The 19,210-nt window shown below is 42.2% G+C and overlaps 1 protein-coding gene across 3 annotated transcripts; it reads right to left on the bottom strand.

The window, feature by feature from the left end:
* Nucleotides 1-166: 166 nt before the first annotated feature.
* Nucleotides 167-16,203, bottom strand: tpm4a (tropomyosin 4a). 3 transcript variants are annotated; one of them, XM_068743687.1, is made up of 9 exons: nucleotides 16,090-16,203; nucleotides 14,521-14,646; nucleotides 4,428-4,561; nucleotides 3,868-3,985; nucleotides 3,625-3,695; nucleotides 3,482-3,557; nucleotides 3,029-3,091; nucleotides 2,648-2,717; nucleotides 167-1,204 (listed from the first exon to the last, which is right to left on the bottom strand). In XM_068743687.1, the coding sequence occupies exons 1-9, from the start codon at nucleotides 16,201-16,203 to the stop codon at nucleotides 1,122-1,124; spliced, it is 855 nt and encodes a 284-aa protein (XP_068599788.1). In that variant the 3' UTR covers nucleotides 167-1,121. The 3 variants fall into 3 exon arrangements, with proteins under 3 accessions (XP_068599788.1, XP_068599790.1, XP_068599789.1); XM_068743688.1 differs by lacking the exon at nucleotides 167-1,204 and adding an exon at nucleotides 1,793-1,966; XM_068743689.1 differs by lacking the exons at nucleotides 14,521-14,646; nucleotides 16,090-16,203 and adding an exon at nucleotides 10,915-11,409.
* Nucleotides 16,204-19,210: the final 3,007 nt, after the last annotated feature.

The following is a 19,210-nucleotide window of genomic DNA, read 5'->3' as shown; positions in this document are numbered from 1 at the left end:
GGGGCTTTGTAAGCACAAGTGAAACTTAATCATGCGAGTATAGCACATGTCATATATATGAAATAACATAGATAATATCAGATTGATGTTTATTCAAAGACAGTTTGGGCAGAAGTTTGAACTAAGTAAAACATGCAATGTAATGTATTTATCAGCATTATTAGCACAAATACACAAACCTCAATTTCTGTAAAACTTTTATTCGTTTGACAAAGACGGGGAGGCGAGGAGTGAAATATCTGTAAATAGTTCTGATGACATACGAGGTGCTTTACAAAACTCTAACATGAGATGAAATTACGCTGACCATCACAAACAAAAATAAAACAAATTAAGACTTTATTGTGAGTTATTGTGTGTTCTTTGGTCTTGAGAGTTCCCCCAGTGAAAAGAAGAGATGGAAATGAAACAAACATTACAATTGCTCACATTCCTAACATTATGCTACTATATACAATAAGTATTGATAGTTGATAAAGTTGGCCGAGGTCTTCAGTGGTTCGGCGTCAGGCTTTGCTCATTAACATGTTAGAAGTTCAGTTAGCATTGTGGCATTTTAAGGATACAGAGTGTGTCAATGGCCAGGTCCGGCTTGCTTTGTGCTAGATACCGTTCAAGGTCTCAGGCGCCTCAATGATTCCATCTTTAATGCTTATAAATCTTCCGTGCGTCACATGACCACTGGCTGAGAGCCAGAGCGACAATAATGTGTAGAGTGCCGTCTCCCAGACGACATACATGAGAATAACCAGGATGAACTTGCATATGAAAATCAGAGATTTAGCCAAGTGGTTCAGTAATCATGAGTTTTCCTTTTTCTGTATTAATTGCCAGTGCTTTCTAAATGAGTGGTCAAACATTATTTGTGGCGAGACTTTCTGCAATCACTGATGGAGATTAAAAAAAAAGAAAGAATAATCAATGTGGTCAAACTAGCATTTCATCTTAGAAAAATGAAGCTGTGCCTTGTTAGAATGAAAGAAAACAAAAGATAAAAGGGAGAGTTATTAATTGAATCCTCCTTCACAAGGGGAATAAAGATTTTATGGCAAAAAACAAATGTGGAATGTACATTGAAGCAATTTTACAAGATAATCCTCTCCAGTTTTTCCGCTCTGTTTTTATAAGCTGTTCAGTTCCATCAGGGTCTGATCCAAGACTTTCCTCATGTCGGAATTGTCCTCCTTGGCTTGTGATAGTTTGTCTAGAAAGCAGAAGAAAAGTGACACAGTAAATCCTCAAACATCAGCAAATAATATTGCTACGTTATGCTACTTCTCCTTTACGGGCCTGTCAAACAGCAGCCCTTGCAGAACAGCACCGAGTACCGTTTTACTGACCAGATGGTTAGCATAGAAGAATTTTGGTTAAATTGTGAAGCATGCAAATGTCAACCACAACGCTGCTGACTGTTCTCTGCCTGAAGACTGTTAGTAGACCACATCACATAACTTTCAGTGGATGATTCATGCTTCGCTGTGAGGTCTTTTGTTGTGTTTTAAATGTGGACACAATTCTCTGACACGCGTGAAAATATGTCATCAGAAAGCAAAAAAAAAGGTTCATAACCAAAGAGTGTCACCGTTAATGCACACCAAACGCCAAGTAAACCGCTCACCTTGTTTCACGTACACTTGCTGATAAATGGATGTTTGATTTACAATTCAGTTCAGCAGCACAACGCTGGCCTCATTACAGAAATAAGACTGCATAGCATTGTTCTAAATGTAGAGGCAGGATTGAATGAAAAAAAACATCAATAACAGAGAGAAAACACTGCTAAGTAGGAAAGTAAAATCTTTTTAATTTATTCGTTTCTGCGCAAGATGAGGCAGGCACACATGAGCCATACAGATGTGCAGTGAGAAGGAGGGAAACTGCGTCTACAGAGATGTCATATCATTGAGGGCATGGTCCAGCTCCTCGCTAATGGCCTTGTACTTCAGCTTTTGAGCATACAATTCATCTGGAGGTCAAAGGTCGACAGGAAGCGCAGACAGGTGCCAAATGCAGCAGCGACACAAAGAAGCCGAAAACAGGATGGGAAGGAGAGATTGATGGAGGCAAAGAGCAGAGGGAGGAAGGAGAAGACACAAAAAAAAAAACAGTAAGGCTTTGAACATTTTTTGGAAGAGAGCATGATGATTACGTAACCATAGCTGCGGCTCTTTTGCTGGGTGAAGTTTGAGCCTTTAAGTCTGGTCTGAATGCCTCGTAAAACTGCAGCAACAACTATAAACTCAGCTGCCTGCAGTTCGGCAACTAAATAATGCTGAGCTAAAGACATCTGAGTACATTCTGTTCTCTTTGGAGCAAACGGTCTTTCAAGAACATCTCTTGGCTAAGGTTTTTTTTTTTTAATAGAAAAAATGTGCAGCGTTGCTGAAAAAGGACACTTCTCCTGTCAAACCAAATGGAATATTGCATTAAAATGAATAAGAATTGGACCCAGCCCCTCACCAGCAGGAAACCCCCCTAAACTATCTGCTTGTAGTTCATCAACAATCCTGTTTCCTGCATCCTTCTGCCCAGATGACTGCTTGTCTCCTTGATGGCAGCCCTACTTGTGACTTACCGAATTAGATTTACCAATATGCTGTTAAAAAAAAAATATGCATGAGAAATGTGAGTTGCTCTGATCACACACCTTCCAGGTCATCAATACTCTTTTCCAGTTTGGCCACTGTTCTCTCTGCAAACTCTGCACGGGTCTCAGCCTGACAGGAAGACAGGCACAATTTATAATAAGCTTTTACAAGACAGGATGAGGATGAGCAGGTGTTAGCATGTTAGCTTAAGATATCTCTGCTGCACAATAGACACCAGAAGTGTCATTTCCTCCCATTCAGACAAATACGTTAGTTGTTTTACGTTTTACAATTATTTCAACTAAAATTCTGACCCCCCCCCCAAAAAAGAAATAAAAAAAATAAAAAATCAATGTTTTAAAAATAGTCTGAATTAGCATAAACTAAAGTCAAAGTGAAACATTAACTGTTGAAATGGTTTTTCCGCATCAGGATCTTACCTCCTTCAGTTTGTCATTCAGGACTTTGATCTCCTCCTCATACTTGTCTTCTTTTTCTGAATACTGTTGACAGGGACAGAAATTATTTGACCTACCGGTACTCTGTGGGAACATAACGTAACCACCGCTTGCACCTTCACAAATGAAAGAGAACATGACCAAACAAACTGTAATGTCTAACGCGATTACAGCCAGACCAGCAGGAGGGTCTGCCAGCTAGGGCAGGTCGACCCGACAAAGTGAGTCCTTAAATATCTTCTTCTGCAATTCGCACGATGCACCGTGATAATGAAGGTAGTTTGAAACAAAATGCTCATTGAAAGAACACGAGAACGAGAACCAAACGACAAGACACAGTGAGAGTGAGGAGGATATGTGAATACGTGAAGCCTTGCTGATGTCGAAACGTGTGAACCTACATTGCCATGCACTTAACTCAAACCCCACTCTCACCTTCTCAGACTGAGCTTCTAAGGATTTCAGGTTGTTGGTCACATTTTTCAGCTCTTCCTCCAGGTCGCTGACTTTACTGTGGGGAGAGACGACGTCAGCTCGGTTTCTGCTTGTGTGTGCGTTTGTGCTTTCACGTGATCTACCATTCTGAGACTTCTGCCCTCTCCTCGGCTCGCTCCAGCTCTCCCTCCAGGATCACAAGCTTACGGGCCACCTGGAACAAAATATCATGTAGAACATTGCAGAGTGTTTTGAATGTAGGGCCTTGAAGCACAGCAGAATTTAAAGGAGGGAGAAAAAAAAGAGAGATTTCCAGCTCTCTGGAGTGCAATCCAATTTAAGGACACTATTCTGGTTCCAAAGTAGCGAATATTGTAACGTCTGACCTCCTCATATTTACGGTCGGCCTCCTCTGCAATGTGTTTGGCCTCCTTCAGCTGCATCTCCTGCATCTCCATCTTCTCCTCGTCCTTTGTTGCTCGGATCTCGATCACCTTCATCCCTCTAATTGAACACGACATGGAGTGTGAGCCTAAATAGGACTTTGAATTTTGTAATGATTGCAGACGTTGCAAAGAAATGAGCTCTCAGAGACAAATAAATTACGTCTGAAAGGTCCCATATCATGAACAACTCACTTTTCCTATGTTTCTACACTATTATGGTGAGTTTGGGTCCTAATCAACCCCAAAACAGCTAAATAATCCATCCAGTCAATCCTCAACAGTTTGGGTAGGTCTGTAATCATCTACCGAAATATGTCTGGAAGAAATCGCTCTCGGCTTGACATAAAAGCCGGGCGAACGTGTCTGTGCTCTCTTCAACGTCATATCTGTAATATTTCCTATAAGTACCCGGGAACGGCATTAACGTGTGGAAAAAGGGTATAATATGGAACATTTAAGCATATCAGGACTTAATCTATTTCAAGATGATTTGCGATCACCTCTGGCTCTCGTCTGCGGCCTTCTCCGCCTCTTCCAGTTTGGTTACTGCTGTGTCTAGCCTTTCCTGGGCTCTGTCCAGCTCCTCCTCCACCAGTGCGATCCTACGGTTCAGACCTGCAACGTCACCCTCTGCCTGAGAAGAAAGAAGTGAACGTGGGAGAGAGACATTCAGTCATTCCGTTTTTCAATCTTGGTTTCTCATCTTTACGAGGGGGGATAAAGCAGGAAAGCAACTTGTGAATTTATTCTAATTCTCTCCAGAACAAAATCTATGCAAGACAATTTTGAAAATGGAATAAGAGACAGAAAAGAATGCCATTTTTCCAGGAATGTGGTGTGGGATCCTGCATCCTATTTTTCTTATACCTTAAATATCGATAATTCTATGATAAACAACAATTCTAAAACTTTCAAATTCTTTCCCATTTTGCTGCTTCAAAGAAAACCAAGCCCATCTTCTGTTGAAAACTCGCCAGCAGATGGAGGCATTTGGTGCAATGACATGCTCTTATTCTAAAACGCTTTGATAAATAGTCCATCTATATTGTTGGAAATTGTCACCAGTTCTTCTTCATGCCCTCTAGGACGGCTCTTGTTCCACAAACAGAGTCCAACTAATGTTAAATGGAGATACAAGATGGCTAACTTCAAGGTTTGGCTGCGAAGCACTACCTTGTTATCTGAAGCTTACAGAAATTTAGTTTTGAAAGTAACCTTCAAAAACTCAATATCCGGTGATTGTGAACGCAGACCTGGGCCCGAGTAGGATAGGCAAAGGGGCTTCTTCTCATCTGCCCTTGGTAAACAAAGGCAAAGAGGGGCAAGAGAAAGCAAATACACAACTCATTTCAGTCATTTCCTCCATGTTGGTCGGGGAGTTTATCCAACCACCCCCCCCCCCCTATGGAGACGCATTCAAAGTGACAACCAGTTTTCAGACACAAAGAGACTGCAAGCCCAACCAGGAAGGTCAAACAGCATTAAACAGCTGCACGTTTGAACTGTTAAAATATCAGAGCATTTATTCAGACCCGAAGCACTCACAAGTTTACACCTTACACGAAGCAGCCGGGCATTTCTTCAACAAGCAGCATTATTCCTGCCGCTCATTTTCAGGGCAGCTGTTAGGAGGCCAGCTACTCATATAGGGTGACAGCCAGGGTCTGCAATTCACTTTACAATGCAGGTAAACAGAGTTGCAGAAGATGAAGAGCGCTCGTTAAAAAAAAATATTTTCTTGCACTGGGAATGAATAAACCTCCATTCAGTCTACAGTTCTATTCTGGCATGCACTCCACATTTCAGGAAATGAAAGCACGGTTTTCAGCGTTCTGCAGTTCCAGTTTTCAAGACCCTTTTGTCTCCATGTCATGTTGGAATGCGGACTAGTCGCTCTCTCTCCAGCTCTTGGTTTTCTCTGTTTCTCTCCCTTCTTTAAGGCCTTACCACTATTGCACCTAAAGCACAAGGCAGGCTCCTGACATGAGACAGGAAATGTCTTTAAAGCAGCCAGCGCTTGATAGAGGAAAACCCTAAGCCAAGGAGGAATGAGGGGGAAAGTCATAAATCGGTTCTTATTGAAATGCCATCATCAGTGACCGTCACACTGATCTGGCATCTGTTCATACTGCGCAGCGCCGATGAGCCACGTCGCATGGACTTAAACTGGAGCCTTAGAAAAACAAATCATTACTCCCCTACCCTTGAATGAAAGCAATGAGCTTCGCACAAACAAACACGCTATTGATGAACTTGAGGTCAGCCTCAGCGGCACATCAGATATCAGACGGTGGAACGTAATCCAAGACACTCAAGCAGTCTCTCGCTGTCAATCCGACCTCTGCCAAACACATAATTACCAGGTGGTAACCAGCTAGTTTACGGCTTAGTCAAACATTTGTTGTCCAGCAACATGCGTGTCATAGACCTGGACCTATATATGCTTGCTTTATCTGTCATCAGATTTATACAATCATGTGCAGCATTTGGTCCCTTAGGGTTAGGCTTAACAGAGGCAGGCTTGTGCTAAGAAAATAGCTTATAGTGTGTGTGTGTGTGTGTGCACAGGACATGCACGCACTCACACATTATATGCAAAAGATCCCGGAGGACTGCTCTGTTATCTAATTTTCTATGCAGTACATGTTATTTCAGTACCTGTTGGCATCGCTGCTTCAGCTAGAGCTAAAGGACTTTCGCTTTTTGTGTTCGTAGAAGTCTGATTGGAAGGACTTTCCAGACTGTAAGATGAGAGGATCCGTTTTGTTCTCTTCTCATTTGCTGGCTAAGAAGACTGGAGACTGAAGGAGACAGGCGGCCTTGGCTCTCTAAAGTTAAATACACAGCAATTTTCTGTGAAACATCACCATGTCATTTTACACTTGGGTTAAAAGGCAAAACCCATTAATCAGAAACCTTTTTGGGGGAGCAGGATAACTATTTTTCCCTGCTTCTAGTCTTTCCCAAAACAACTTCAAACTTAACAAACAAGTTTTTCATTTTTTAAATTACTTGTGTTTTTTAATATTATTATTATCATGCAACCAACAAGCAACCAACTGTAGGATTTAGAGTGCAGATATAAGAAGTTGTCAATCCTTCCATCTAAAGTTCAGAGAGAAAGCAGAAGCTAAAACTATTCTTTGACAAATGTGCACACGGCTAGTGACAAAAACTGTGAAAATACAGCTCTGTAATCTAGATAAACAGACACATCATTTATTGATCCTGAAGCAAAATGAGGACACGTTTCAATTCACTGACTGATGTTATCCACATCATTACTACCGACTGCCTGACCTAAAGATACTGCACAGTTCTACTGGGAGGGATTTAATAAATACCTGAGTGTATTAAATTAATTTGAGGCAGGATCAAGGTCGAGTGAGAGAGCAATCTAAAACTGGCTGAATCCAGGCCAGTGGGCTAATGAGCTGCAGGAGAGAGGCTGCTCCCGACTGTGTAATCTTTAAAGGAACTGCTCCAAACTAAAGATCCATCTCAAACCCGGCACTTTAAAAAGGATTCTGAAGAAATCCACAACTAAAACTGGGAAGCAAACTAGTTTGAGGAATTTGCAGGATTCGGACAGTTGTCTTTCTTGGTGTTGTTGGAATTTACAGATAGGTCAGCAGATAAGGAAGTCATGGGATTTAACTGCTAACATACATAGATAGTAGTTTAGTCAAGCAACAAAACTGTTTATATGGTCCTTCCCACTTAAACAAATATAATATCCAATCTGAAGTGCCAGCATAGGCATAATTTAACAAAAACAAGTATCACACTAACCAACTCACACATCCATAAGGGAAAATAACAGGCTGCTTGTGATTCAGACACAGTTCTGTGTGACAAATACAATATGAAGTACTGGCCTTTTCACTTGTAAAATGGTACATACATATTTTACTCCTTGCATGAACTAGAACCCTCCAGAACCATAAGCCACTGATGGGAGTTTTCCTCCCACCTCCTCCTGTCTGGTCCACCAATAGGAGCGCCAACACGGTCGTATACCAACATATGGTAGTTATATTTGGAAAGCTGAACTCTTCCAAGTGAGGAAAAGTAAAAAAAAAAAAAAAGAAAGAAATAATGAATGAGGAAGTAATTCTTTCCAAAGAATTTAATGGCTAGAGTAGAAATTCAAATCCATTTACGACAACTAGCTACGAGCTAGCTGACGGCTGCTCCGGTCCAGTTCAGCAAGGAAGCCCGAGGAAGCTGAGATTTAGTAGAAACCCTTCAGACAGAAACCCTAAAATGGTAAACTGTTGAGCAATTTACGGGGCCTGAAAAAGCACATTTTGGAAACATTCTTAGACTTCTGAAAAGGATACATGAACACAAATTTCCACAACACTGTTGCATGAAATTGTTACTTTTCAAAACAAAAATGTATACAAAGTTAGTCTGAGCTCATGAGCCGAACCCCACCGCCAGTATAAAGCTAACTTAAAACAAATTGCAAAAAGTGAACTCTGCAAAATGAAGATTCTTTATATTCTACTGACGTTATGCACTAATGACTTTGCTCGCCCACACACACACACACTGATCATCCTGTTGATCAGGACAGGAACTCTGGCACAGGAAGTGTTGGGAGCAGACGCACAGGAAGTGCCGGACCACAGTTGACAGACAACATCCTGGGATGTGGACGATGGCCTCGTTATCAGCATGGATAGCTCAGTGGAGGGTTCTGTCTCTTTGGATCATTATGTGACAAACTGCAGTTCTTTATTTCACAAACTGTAACTATTCATAAACACTTTTTCATTTTGTTGCTCTGGAATAAGACAATAATAAAAAAAAAAAACGTTTAATTGCATCTATCACACAGCTCTCAGGGTCATGACTTAGAGCTTATCACTTTTGGCTAAAACTGGACTTTTAACTGGAGTTCCTATGACATCAATATGAAGATTAATGGCTGCACAAGCACAAACGAGTGTTTGAAGCCTATGTCATGTCTCTGGAATCACCATTATTGAGTGTGATTGGGTAATGGATCCAAAGGCAGCAAAACTGCACGAGGAACCATGCAAAGCAAATTACTTTAGATGTTAAGTTGGAGATGTGGCCAAATATTTTTATTTTTTTCCGTATACACCCACATTTCCAAACAATGACTCATTGCCATAACAAACACACACACACACACACACACACACACACACACACACACAGTAAGGTCCCTGTGCTGATCTCCCCATGCACTGATAAAGGAGTTTTTGTGCCATGGAATAACTCCAGGTTGCCCTAATTATTCACACATGGAACGCACACCAACCATGCCACACAAAAGCATCACTCTGTCTGATCATAGCGTCATTGTGTTCACGTACTGCTCCTGATCATAAATGGGGGGCGATTCAATGCTGCATAAGAACATTTTCAAATCACAAGCCAAGTTCTGAAGTGCATGTTATCTAGAAGGTTAATGTTTGGCTAATGTTAATGATTACAGACTTTGGGTTACTACATTCAGCTCTCAGGCACTCCTATCCGTCCCATTACATGTGACAAGAAGCATGCAAGCAGCCTCATGAAATTTCACAGAACTATAAAGCTGCAAAAATGGATTTTCACAACCTGATATAAGTTCATCCATCGGTTTACTCACTCCTGTGCTTCGGGTCTGACGTTTGCCTGCAGGATAGACAAATAGATTTCCCTGAATTGCCGTTACACGAGTGGAAAAAGACTCCAGGTACACCGCATTATATGTTCCGTTATTGTAGAGAGAAACCACAATTCCTTTAAAGTAATGATAACCAACATGTCTGATCTTAATTTACAAGTTCCGGTGAGAACAATTTTCCCACAGGCTGAGCTAACACACAATTATAGGAGGTGCCATATTGCCTAATAGGCAGTTTGTAACAAAGGGGCAAGTCCCCCAGCAGGCCTCTTCTCATCATCTCAGCTCCCACAGCTTTACAGCCACACCTTCCCCTCCCACTATCCAGCCGGCTCTACAATCTCAGGATATGACCCCCCCCCCCCCCCCCCTGAACGATGAAGCAGCAAGGGAAGACTATGACCTAACTGCCGCTAAGCATTTTTACTCCATTGTCTACTTTTGTTGTATGAGTCAAGAGACAAACAAGTGACGGAGTGAGGCAAACATGAGATTAGTCACCGTCTGTACCCATTTAAAGCAGTCATTGTTCTGCACTGGAATATGAATGTGATAGTTTTATATACTAATGGTTTTTCCCACAATTGATCCTTCCTTTGGTTGACAGGCAGATTTGAGCTACAGAATACAAATTGGGAAAATGTGTCCATTTTGAGTTTGCCTGAGCCGAAACAGTACGAAAAAGAAAATATATGATCGTGGTGACATTTTAGCAATTTTATCTCCTAACCGCTGATCGCAGCTCTTTCTGACTAATTTGTTTGATTTATAATCTCTTACTGGTGATGACACATTGCTTTGTGTCCCTAATGAGAGGGTAGGCCCATTGCGAATCAATCCGGTTCCCTGCATGCTCCTTTCATCAGGAGGTGGTCAGCTTTCATCCAAACAGCTGCTGCCGCTGGCGCATATCCACCCTGCCGAAGTGCCACTAAGCAAGACATCAAGCGTGTCACGTGTGAATCTTCCCGGAGAGCCCACAAACTTTATCCCCTCATCATAACTACTATTGATGACATGCACAAATGGGAGTTAATACGGTCAGACTGGCGGGATAAATGAATGAAGTCCATCCTGCGCGTTAGTTTCACTGCTGTCTCCGGTTTACTGTATCCACGGTAATTTCACGGCAATAAATCAGGCAGCACTGAGCATGCGCAGTTGCGCACACGGATAGGAGGAATCCCTACTTTTTTCATTCAGAACCAGCGCTTTGCGTTGGAGCTGCGCGCGTATGAACCAAAAGCGAACAATAGGTGAATAGAACAGAATAGAATATAAAGATCTTAAGAGCTTGTGGAGAAATGATTTAGTAGAAAGAAAGGCTTTGCGTGGCTCACATCCTCTCGAGATTTCCGTTCCACTTCCAACTGTTTCTGAAGGATCTGGGCCCGATCCTCCGCGTCGTCGGCCTGCTGCTGTAAATACTGAATCTTCCTCTTCACGGCATCCAGAGAGTTCACACCTGCCATCGTTGAGCGTTTGTAAACTTAAATATGACGAAACGAAAAGGGGGAAACAGTTAAGACTATTTGTGGTTTGTGCAAAAAAAAAAAAAAAGGAAGGAAAGTTTCCTAGTGCCTCGTGTTTGGTCTATTCTCTCCGGAATAATATAAAAGTAGAAAAAAATAACTTTGATCGCCGGTTTAAAAATAAAAACTAAACGACGTCCGCTCTGGGTCTAAGTCTTTAGAGAGTTCGTTAAAGTGCTAAACCGTTTTTAAAACAAAGAAGGAACGACGTCCAGGTATTTCCCGAATGTTCCGTCTGGGTTAAAGGAATGACGCGGTCATTAAAGCATAAATTATCCCGGGAATGTCGTAGATCTGATCCGGACAGATTGTCTTAGAGAAGGAGAATGCACGATGAGGAGAGCGCCAGAGTTGGATAGGGAGACTATTGAGACTGCGATGAGGTCAGAGAGGCGGAGCGTGTGTGTGTGCGCGCCCGGGCGCGCCTGTGCGTAAAAGTTGATTTTCGTGTGACCGACGTGATCAGCGCAACGAAAAGACAAAGGCAGAACTAATCACTTAGTACAAAGGTAATCGGCAATCGATAATCACCCGGGTTGAGGTTACACACAGATTCCAGCTGCTTCACAACCCCACGGGTGAAGATTCCGTGCTGCGCCACAGCACAATGTAAAACAAGCGTTCTCAGCAGGGCTGTGGAAGGAAGCTACTTTAGTACCGCTCCAGTGCATGGAAGACGTTTACGCAAATAAATCTAAAATCATTGCAGAAACAGTTTGGAGTTATGACCCTAATCTCTCTTACAGAATGAGCCTAATGTAAAAATGTTTTCATGGAAATAGAAAAAAATTAAAAGATAAATATTCCAAACAGTAAAAACGTCCTTGATTTTGGTGTAGAAAATTATGTTAAATGTTTTTTTTTTGAAAGTAAAGAAACTCATCCTGAAGAACAGACAAAACCCTCCTCCATTGATTTACTGGTGAATGTTGAAAGCAGGTTTTCACTTACCAGTGTCACTGACCCCAAACAGATCAAGCGTATCAGCCACACAACAGTTTCATTTATTCTTCTAGAAAGAAAATCCACAGAATACACAGTCACATTCACCACCTGTCAAACGGGTTATTTAGTGGCCCAAGAATAGTCATAAACTAACAAGGTTGAGATTAGGTGATAAAATGGAGCTGTAGTGATATATAAAATAATAACTCTTTAGAAACAGGATCCTTTTATGTATAATGTGTGTAAAGACCCTTTTTTTTATTAAAATATAAAATGGATTTGATTTCTGTCTGACTATCAACTCCTCCTCCTGTCTGGACGGAGTAAAAACCCTCGGCATCCCGTACCTGTCTGCTCACAGATAACGCACATTGTTTGGTGTAAAAGCTGATTTATTCGGCGTTTTTCCACATTTCTATTTCAGCCACGCCCGTGTTTACTCTCTGGTTGCCATTCTCATCAGCAGCCTGTGAGCAAACAATCTGGCTGGATGAAATCGTGCTGATATCGACTCTGTTCAAGTCGAGCTCGGCCGCTCTCACTGCTCGCCGTGAAGAATCGGCCCCATCTGTTGATTCAGCCTCTGTCTGATTTGCCCCTTGCACCGGAAAAGCTGCCACGCATTGATTTCATTACACACAGGGGTGTAGGGCTTTCTGTTTGCCCTAGCTGCATTCCTGACATTCCAGAACCCCCCCATCTCCTCTCTGCTTTCTCCACCCGGCAGCTACCTCTTCCCTATAACAGTAACTATTGGATGTGCGGTGCTATCAATGCCTGGTTTAAGAATACATTCGGCCATCCTCCCTGGCTCTCCTCTCTCGACTCTCTTTCCACTTGCTTGAGCAAACAATGGCCTGTTTTGACCTAAATATTAGCATTAGCAGTCACTGGTGCAGGGACGACCGCTTTACCAACCCCCCCCTCCCCTCCCCTCCACGACAGCGATCTGGTCGTGTTCTCTATGTGGATTCAGATATATAATGACCCGACTGCTGCCCCTAATAAGTGACATATGGAGGGGCATTTACACAAGTGGAGTATCTTGGAGTGAAAACTGCACCGAGTCCAGCTCAAAGCACAACGTTAACCACGACTGTTTCCACTTTCTTCCCATGGAAATCTTCTCAGAACCGCTGTCACACGTTAAGCACTGCGTGACGATGATCCCTTCTCCCTGTGCTGCGTTTCCTTCCTCCACAAGACTCAAAGACCCACATCTTGGTGGAAGATGGAAGAGTTTTCACCATGCATCCCCCCCCGTGTGTGGTTTGCTCAGCCGTCGTCATTTCTCTGGTATGATCGGTATTCTAGCCTTATCTTGACATGCTTGACTCCCTAACAAAGAGAGAGATCTGTCTTCCTCTGTCTTTCTTTCTTACTTGGAACACACACACAATAAATGGCCGTGCACATAGGCACTAAGGTGGAACGGTTTGCACTGGACAGGGACGCCTGTCAGGATGATCCTTGGAATGATTTATGTTGGATTCTTTATTGGTGTGAGACTATGTGTTGTTTTCCAAATGAAGCCATTATTACTTTGCTGTGAGTACAAGTCCATCATGAGTACTTAGATTGAAGCAGAACTGGTACAAGTTGTCCTGTTGTGTACTACTGCATGAAATAAGTTGTAAGAAGTCCTTTAGCATAATACACCATAATCTCAATCAAAGTGTCAAGAGTTGAATTGTGGGTAACGTAGGAACCAAGTTTTGACAAAGAAGAATGATGTGTACCAGTAAAACAAATTCCAATGGACCTGCTGCATTAAAAAAAAAACATTTAATCAAATTTGAAAACTGTTAATTGATCCTACAGGATTACATTGCAAAAAGCATCTGAAAGGCTGAAGTTATTTTAAAATTCACGTTAAAATGATAAATAAGCCTAATTAATGAATGTAATGAAATGGCCTGATTGTTATATTATATTGTATTATTTCCAGTTTTTTTTTATTGATTCCAGATAAACCTTCAGATAGTATTACTAATGATTGGTATGATATGGTAAATATATCTGTGATGATAATCACATGACATATAACTAATAACAGCAACGCTACCGAGCCACTGAGCCATAGCATGGCAGCGTGCAAACTGTCACAACCGTCACATGGAATAGTGGCATCATTACACCTTAAAATCTATGTCTGAGCTGTACAACAAACCCAAAGGGGAACGTGGAATCCAAGCTGGAATGACAGTACGAGCAAAGACGGTCCAGCTGTGGTTTAGGAGGGCCCATTCTCGGTGGTGCCGCTGAAATGTGGGCGATAGTCACTAGTGGAGAATGTAAGGAGTTCTTGTGAAAAGCATGATGCTAAGTAGGGAACTGCTACTTAATCATTTTGCTTTATTGAAATCCCAATTTGATTTCACCTTTTCACACAAGTGAAGTAAAATTGATTCCATCCACAGCACCTTACGTGCGCGTTTATGCAAAGACGAGTGTGTGTGTGAAGCTCACGTCTGCAGCTTTCTTTTCAGACAGTTCCAGTTTCTCTTGAGCATCTTTCAGGCCCTCTGAGAATTTGTCCAATTCATCTTCGGTCTGCTTCATCTTCTTCTGGAGGTCCACCAGCTCGTCCTCCAGCTACAACAGGACAGACTGTTAGTTCAGTTCACACACTGTCTCCAGACAGCATCTAAACTCTTCCCCTCCCCTCTTGTGGTTTAAATAAAACAGCCTGAGTACTGAACTAACCTGAATACCGAAAATACCTATTGAATGAACAAAAGTAGGGGGTAAGTCACCAAACATTTGTTTAGCTTTATGCTCAAAAGCAAATAAAAACAACCCCCCCCCCCCCCAAACATACATGTACACAAAGTGATTAATAAAATACACACAGATGTCTCATGTTTAGTGTGTCTGTATGGCACTTGAATAATGATTTAGTCTGATGCGGTGCTGCAGATGTTTCATTCAGGCTAGCAGCAAAAGTCTAACTGTGTTTATGATGTAAACCTTTAACTGGTAATAGCATACTATCAGTCACTTCTGACATCAACCCTGGTATTAAATGGCTAATCCTCACACACACACACACACACACACACACACACACACACATGTCCCCCCCTAATCAGTGTCCCCTCCTGAGTCCGAGTGCTTCTGATAATAAAACTGAATTCCATTCCCGGCCGTGGTCTGAAAGGTGTTATCAGTCAGAACTTTGGCTCCTGGGAACAATGGCCTGATGTTTGATGTGTGTCTAACTCTGTGTATCTCTGTGCATTTATTTTTCAGGCTGTCGGATACGCCTGTCTATTGGGTTTCATGACAGATGTGATGGAGGAATCTAGACTGGAATCTCCGTAGACTGGTCCTGACTCCTGAGTTTGGGTTGGCTCGGGGGGGCCCTTTTATTGAACCGCACGTAAACAGACAATTCTGTTATGTTCAACTTGATTTCTGTTCGTTTCATCTGTGGTGTTTCAGGTGGTGTCGGATTCACAGGAATGATGCTCGCATTGTGGAAAGCCTCAGTTTGTTGTCATTCGTTGGTTTCTTATTCCTGTACGCGATCAGTTGTATTTGGAGCTCGTGCGAATACACAGTTACTTACCGCTGAGAGGGTTGGCAGGCTGTTGGTGACAGCGCTTACTGTCAGAAACACGTGTTGGACTTACCATCCAGCCTCAGCGTAATGACAAATGTGCAGCGATACGGGAATGTAAAACAGAACTTATCTCAGAGGAGTGTTTCACAAATAAATGTGAAGTGTTTGCAGAATCTGGATTTTCTATTATGTCGGTGTCGTGATAAACCTTAAATATGCCTGAAGCGCTAGATTCTTCAGCAGAAACATTTATAGAATATCTTTACAAATAGATTTTACATTTCTTCAACCAAATACCACACACTTTCTTTCAGTATTTTTTTCCTGCTGCCTTCAACGTGTTTATTTTCTTGGTATTTCAATTCATATTTTTACATCTAATTTGGCTCTTTTTCGCCTGATCCGAGACTTAACTTCTCTATTCCGCCAGGATGTCCTCGCCATCTCTTGCTTCTCTCCTCTTTGATTCTCACCTGTTTGCATTTGTCCTCTGCTGCCTTCTTGTCTGTCTCTGCCTGCTCTGCCCGGTCAATTGCATTCTCCTTGTCCAGTTTCAGCATCTGCATCTTCTTCTTGATGGCCTCCATGGCGGCTGCTTGGCTTGAGTTCCCCTCTCTGAGATGTGACGATGTTGCTTCTAAAGCTGCGTCTCCTGCTTCGCTGAGATGTTGGAGATCTCACGGTGCCGTGCTGTGAGGAGCTGGAGTGCAGCAAAGCTGAAGAGAAAGAGGGAGAAGGAGACAGAATGGGAGAGAAGGTAGGAGGGAGACGGAGTTGTGAACAGGATTGGAGAGTTCAGCCCTATAGGAGATATTTATGATACAGCAGAACCTGCCACTCATCCATAATCGCCCCCTTCATCCTCCTCCCATGCTCTCACGCCTCCCTCCCTATTTTCATCCTTTCACTTCATCCTCTGCTTCTCTATTCATTGCTGTGTCACTCATCACTCTGCATCCACTCCATCGTCCTGGACTATCACTCTTTCAGATACAAACTCCGCCCTATCAAAACTCCTCCAGCCTCTGGCTCCTCCACTCCTCTCGCTCCTCAGACGTGTCTGATCTCCATATTTGGGTTGCTGTGTTTTCAGAGCGAGTTGGAGATAAGACAGGAGAGAGAGGAGCACAGGTCCGGTTTCCACATTTAACCTCCTGCTAATGGACGGAGAGGCCCGCTGGCACATTGCATCTGACACTTGGAACCTCTTAGACTAAGAGAATGAGAGAAAAATGTGATGTTAAAGAGAGGGAGAGGTTTGTTTCGGATGAGGACAGAAATAGAGACCAAAAGAAAGTCAAATATTATACAAAGGAGAACTTAATTTGTCAAAGAGAGATGTATCTTGAAAGAAAAACACAACACCGTTGATTTTAACAGATGTAAACCAGCATTATTTGGAATTAAATGGATCAATATCCTTTCAGAGACTATAGTTTGTCTATCACGGTGTCCCAGAAGTGTGGTTTTAAATAGGACTGACTAGGCCGTGCGGTCATTCAGATGTCTCTATCAGCACAAAAAGACGTGTTATAAAATTGGAGTTAGGAAACCCGTTCTGAAATTTGAGCTCTGAATACCGAGCTTCTGATATTTCAGTTTGATGAGTGAGCGATGAAGTCAGAAGGAGAATCAGAGTTTCTGTGAACACTGGAGACCATTGTCAGTGGCTGCTTGTAGAGAGGGACGCAGAGAGACGGAGGGTAGCCATGGCTACGAATGCATGCATGCTATACTGTATTTGGTTCACGGCAATCAGTCATTATTATGCATAAATATTTATTCAGTTCATGGCATTTCAACACGTTGCTTCCAGTTGTTAGATTACTATTACAGTCAGGTACTCGCCTAATAGGTATCAACATGACATGTACACCTCCAGTACATCTATACGTTGGTGTATTATAACATATGTGTGCATGACAGGCATTATTGTTAAGTTATGTTAACAAAATATTACACAACAAAGTATAGTTGAAACTCGAAAAGCACAGAAGCGCAGACCTCCGCCAAGCCGCTCATTCCCCTCATAACTGGATTTACACCGTTCACATGGTGATCTGGATCATCATCAAAAGGTTCTAAATTGTTCTTGGTATCTTTATGCACCAACCATGAAAAGTGAAAGTGAATCAGAGTTGATTAACTGACATTTGAATCCTTAATGTAATGAAATGTAATATTTCTTCTTGATCTCATTCTGGATCAGATCCGGAAGACATTTTTCATGATAGTTCATATCGGACCCTTTCGTGACTGAGATTTTTGGTGAGAGAATTGAGTGCATATTTTATATGACTTTTTGAAAACAACTCCATTATAAGTAAATAGCAAAATCCAGATTTGTATTTGTATCCAGCCAGGCATCCGGACATTCACTGACTACATTCACATAAAAAATACATTAAAAAAAATAGTTATGTAAGACAACTTACACCATAATGACATAGACAATTTACTCATACAAGTAGGAGATGGAATAAAAAAAACAAACCCCATGTATTTATAACTGTTAAATCTGTTCAATGTGTTCCCAGCAAAAACCTCCCATCTGTCCCGAATGTCGGGAATCCCTGGAAGCATGTGAGACATGTATGAGGCATGTTCCACCCAGACGTCACTGAGGAATGCACAGCTACAGCATTATTATTTCCCCCGTGTGTGCTTCCTGCTATTGCAGCATAGTTCAGGATTCATATGCAAAGACCCAGACTAATCATGGTGATATTTTGCAGATGTCGTTTTTTTTTTTTAGCCAATATACTTGTGTGTTTTGGATTAATGATGAGAACAGGGGATATCAGAGGGGACAAGCAAGGAGCAGAACGCGAAGACCGTCCAACAAATGCTCATGTAAAGAGAAAGGCCTCACTTGTAAACGTGCAATTGTGAACTCCCAGAGCCTTGAGGCGGAAACTCTCCTCATGACTCACCCAAACAGGACACCACCTGGTCACACATGCACACACACACACACACACACACACACACACAATGGAGTGAGGTACATCAGCGCTGTTGGATTCTGTCTGTACAGACCGCAACATGTTTCCTGTGTGTTGATGAGCTTCTGTCCTGCACGACATCATGATCATCTGCTCACACACACACTCGCCCACCTTCTCCACGCGCACGTATAAACACGCCAAACACGCCAAACGCACACTCAAACTCTTCCTCCCCACGGTGATCTTTTGTTCATGAGAAGGAGAAAACGGTGAAAGGTATGCATGCCACAGAGTCGTTTCAAAATCTCATCTTCCCACTTATTGTATAGGATCAAAACATTCTTTTTGCTAACAGCTGAGTGTGTTACAACTCGAATGTAACAAATCCAAAGCCTCAGGTTTTAGTTCATTTTCTTCGTTTCATTATTTCCAAATATTTAAATTAATTCCAAGACTTCTTGAAACTCCAGTGGCGTCCCCCACCTCTGCAGGACAGGAGTGACCGCCAGGGAAATGTAAATAATCATCCAACTCTGTTCATTGTTAACTTTAGTGAGCTGGTGTAGAACAACCGGTCAATAATCAACTCCCCCCCCATGCAGTTGTGCCGGAGGCCCGTTCTGTACCTCTACTAGTCATCTTTTTC

Source organism: Brachionichthys hirsutus, chromosome 9 (assembly GCF_040956055.1).
Source record: "Brachionichthys hirsutus isolate HB-005 chromosome 9, CSIRO-AGI_Bhir_v1, whole genome shotgun sequence".
NCBI lineage: Eukaryota > Metazoa > Chordata > Actinopteri > Lophiiformes > Brachionichthyidae > Brachionichthys > Brachionichthys hirsutus.
The sequence above is the reverse complement of the archived record's forward strand: the minus strand, read 5'-3'. Positions and strand labels throughout refer to the sequence as shown.

Bases quoted from the DNA above. Each gene is read 5' to 3' on its own strand.
- tpm4a (XM_068743687.1), bottom strand. From the start codon at position 16,203: ATGGAGGCCATCAAGAAGAAGATGCAGATGCTGAAACTGGACAAGGAG. The intron at 3,696-3,867 runs GTCAGACGTTAC...ATTTTGTTCCAG, and splicing joins CCGACCGTAAATATGAGGAG to GTGGCCCGTAAGCTTGTGAT. The intron at 1,205-2,647 runs GTGTGTGATCAG...TCTGCTTTCTAG, and splicing joins GAGTATTGATGACCTGGAAG to ACAAACTATCACAAGCCAAG.